This window comes from Protobothrops mucrosquamatus, unplaced genomic scaffold (genome assembly GCF_001527695.2).
Source record: "Protobothrops mucrosquamatus isolate PMUCROS unplaced genomic scaffold, P.Mucros_1.0 scaffold2428, whole genome shotgun sequence".
Taxonomy (NCBI): domain Eukaryota; kingdom Metazoa; phylum Chordata; class Lepidosauria; order Squamata; family Viperidae; genus Protobothrops; species Protobothrops mucrosquamatus.
Window position 1 is genome coordinate 153,265 of NW_015388500.1, and position 2,488 is coordinate 155,752.

The 2,488-nt window shown below is 38.6% G+C and overlaps 1 protein-coding gene across 1 annotated transcript in view; it reads right to left on the reverse strand.

Annotated features, from left to right (window-relative positions):
• PROSER2 (proline and serine rich 2) overlaps nt 1-2,214 on the reverse strand; it is a 14,918-nt gene extending 12,704 nt beyond the window's left edge. The window contains exon 1 of the mRNA XM_015824953.2: nt 2,006-2,214. Coding sequence (XP_015680439.1) covers nt 2,006-2,140 — 135 coding nt within the window. The 5' untranslated portion in view covers nt 2,141-2,214. The remainder of the gene's footprint in view (nt 1-2,005) is intronic.
• Between the last annotated feature and the right edge of the window lie 274 nt (nt 2,215-2,488).

Here is a 2,488-nt window from a genome sequence, read left to right on the forward strand (position 1 = left end):
GAATTCACTTAACCACCGTGGCAAGAGAGGTCATAAAATGGGGGCAAACTCATTTAGCAACTGTCTCCCTTAGCAAGAAACTTTGGGCTCAGTTGTGGTTGTTAAGTCAAGGACTCCCTGTACTCTGGGAACTAGTAGGGAGGAGCTGTCTTCACCCGCTCTCTCACACACACATGATATCTGGGCTGAGTTGCCTCTTGCTCCTCCTGGGAACCCAGCTTCTCCCCACATTGAATCACAAGGATGGCTTCTGTGCCTCCGGAATTCCTCTCGTAGAAGACCCTTTCCACCTTGTGGAATCTGACATCACGCCAAAGATGCTCCAGCCACGTCATCTTTGCTAGCGACAGGTTGTGCTGCTTTTTGCATTATGGCTCATGTTGCAACGGTTTGATCCTTTAGTCCGATGAGTGAATTGCAGTTCAGCGTCAACATTTAGATGGGCTTTGAGAATGCATCCAAAGTTTTGGGGGGCAGAAAACAGGGTTCCGAGGCTGTTGCACACTCTTTCTGTAGTTCAAGAAGTGGAGTGTTCTCTCCTTTTGAGCTATCTCGCTGCTCCTAAGAAGGAGGACTTTTCCCATCGTTTGGAAAACTTGATCAGGTGGCCTTGAGATTGGGAGAAGACTCGTTCGTTCGTTCGTTCGTTCGTTCGTTCGTTCGTTCGTTCGTTCATTCATTCATTCATTCATTCATTCAGTGTTCCAATATCTCAGGGGCTGCCCCAAAGAAGAGGGAGTCAAGCTATTCTCCAAAGCGCCTGAGGGCAGGACAAGAAGCAACGGATGGAAACTAATCAAGGAGAGAAGCAACCTAGAACTAAGGAGAAACTTCCTGACAGTGAGAACAATTAACCAGTGGAACAACCTGCCACCAGAAGCGGTGAATGCTCCAACACTGGAAGTTGGAGCATAAGAAGAGACTGGATAGCCATTTGTCCGAAATGGTATAGGGCTTCCTGCCTGAGCAGGGAGTTGGACTAGATGACCTCCAAGATCCCTTCCAACTTTATTATTATTATTATTATTATTATTATTATTATTATTATTATTATTATTATTATTATTATTATTATTATTATACTCACTCACTCACTCACTCACTCACTCACTCATTTGTATCCTACCTTTATCTTTATAAATAATACTCCTTCCTCCTCCTATTTACCCCATAACAACAACCCTATGAGGTAGGCTGGGCTGAGAGAGAGGGACCATCTCCAAGTCACACAACTGGCTTTCATGCCTAAGGCAGCGCTAGAAGTCACTGTCTCCTCATGATTGGGCCAGTCACCCAGCCAGCTTTCATGGTTAAGATGGGAACAGAACTCACAGTCTCCTGGTGATTGGCCCAAAGCCACCCAGCTGTCCTTGGGCCAATCACCAGGAGACTCTGAGTTCTAGTTCCACCTTCTGCATGAAAACTGACTGGGCCACTCTCTCAGTCAACTCATTCAGAGGAGCGCTGTTATGGGAAAATAAGAGAAGGAAGGATATTGTGTATGTATACTGCCTTGAGTTACTTAACAGGTGCCCAGGTGTAAAAGTGGATTAAAAAAAAAATCTAATAAATAACAAAATACAATTTTTCAAAGCAGGCCACCAATAAGATAAATTACCAACAAGGTATCATTCCTTGTTCAAGACTGCAACCCAAAACTACACATTCTAGCTGTATAATATATATTATATTGTATTGTATTATATTGTATTATAATATAATATAATATAATATAATATAATATAATATAATATAATATAATATAATATAATATAATATAATATAATATAATAATATAATTAATATAACATAACATAACATAACATAACATAACATAACATAACATAATATAATATAATATAATATAATAATATAATAATATAATATAATATAATATAATACAATATAATACAATAATATAATAATACAATACAATACAATACAATACAATACAATACAATACAATACAATACAATACAAGATTCTTGTATCTCCAGACACTTACCAAAGATGGGTATTTTCGACCTGGGCAACTTTTCCCACTCTCAAGATGATGTGTTTTTTCAAAGTTTCCAAACTGGACCTCAGAAGGAATTTCATAGCCCATCCCTGAGAAGTCTGACACCATGTTTCTTGGCATCCCACCTAGGAAATGTGTCCTTTTTTTTGTCAGGAAGTCTCTTTCTCATACGATGTGGAGCACTTACGAATCTCAAGCAGAGATTTTCAATATTTTTCCTCTCCCAGCCGTTCTGCAAAAAAGAAAGAAAGAAAAAAAAAGAAAAAGGAGAGAAGGAAGAGGAGAGAAAGGTCATTAAATTGAAAACAAAACTCTCGTATTGTTCTGAAATGAAATTAGGAATGATTTTAATAGAGTATTGTGAGTCATACAGATCAACAAACTGTATTTCCTTCCCCTCTGGATGCTCCTTCATCTGATTTAACTCACAGACATATATATCAAATAACAGACAGAGATATTGTTAAC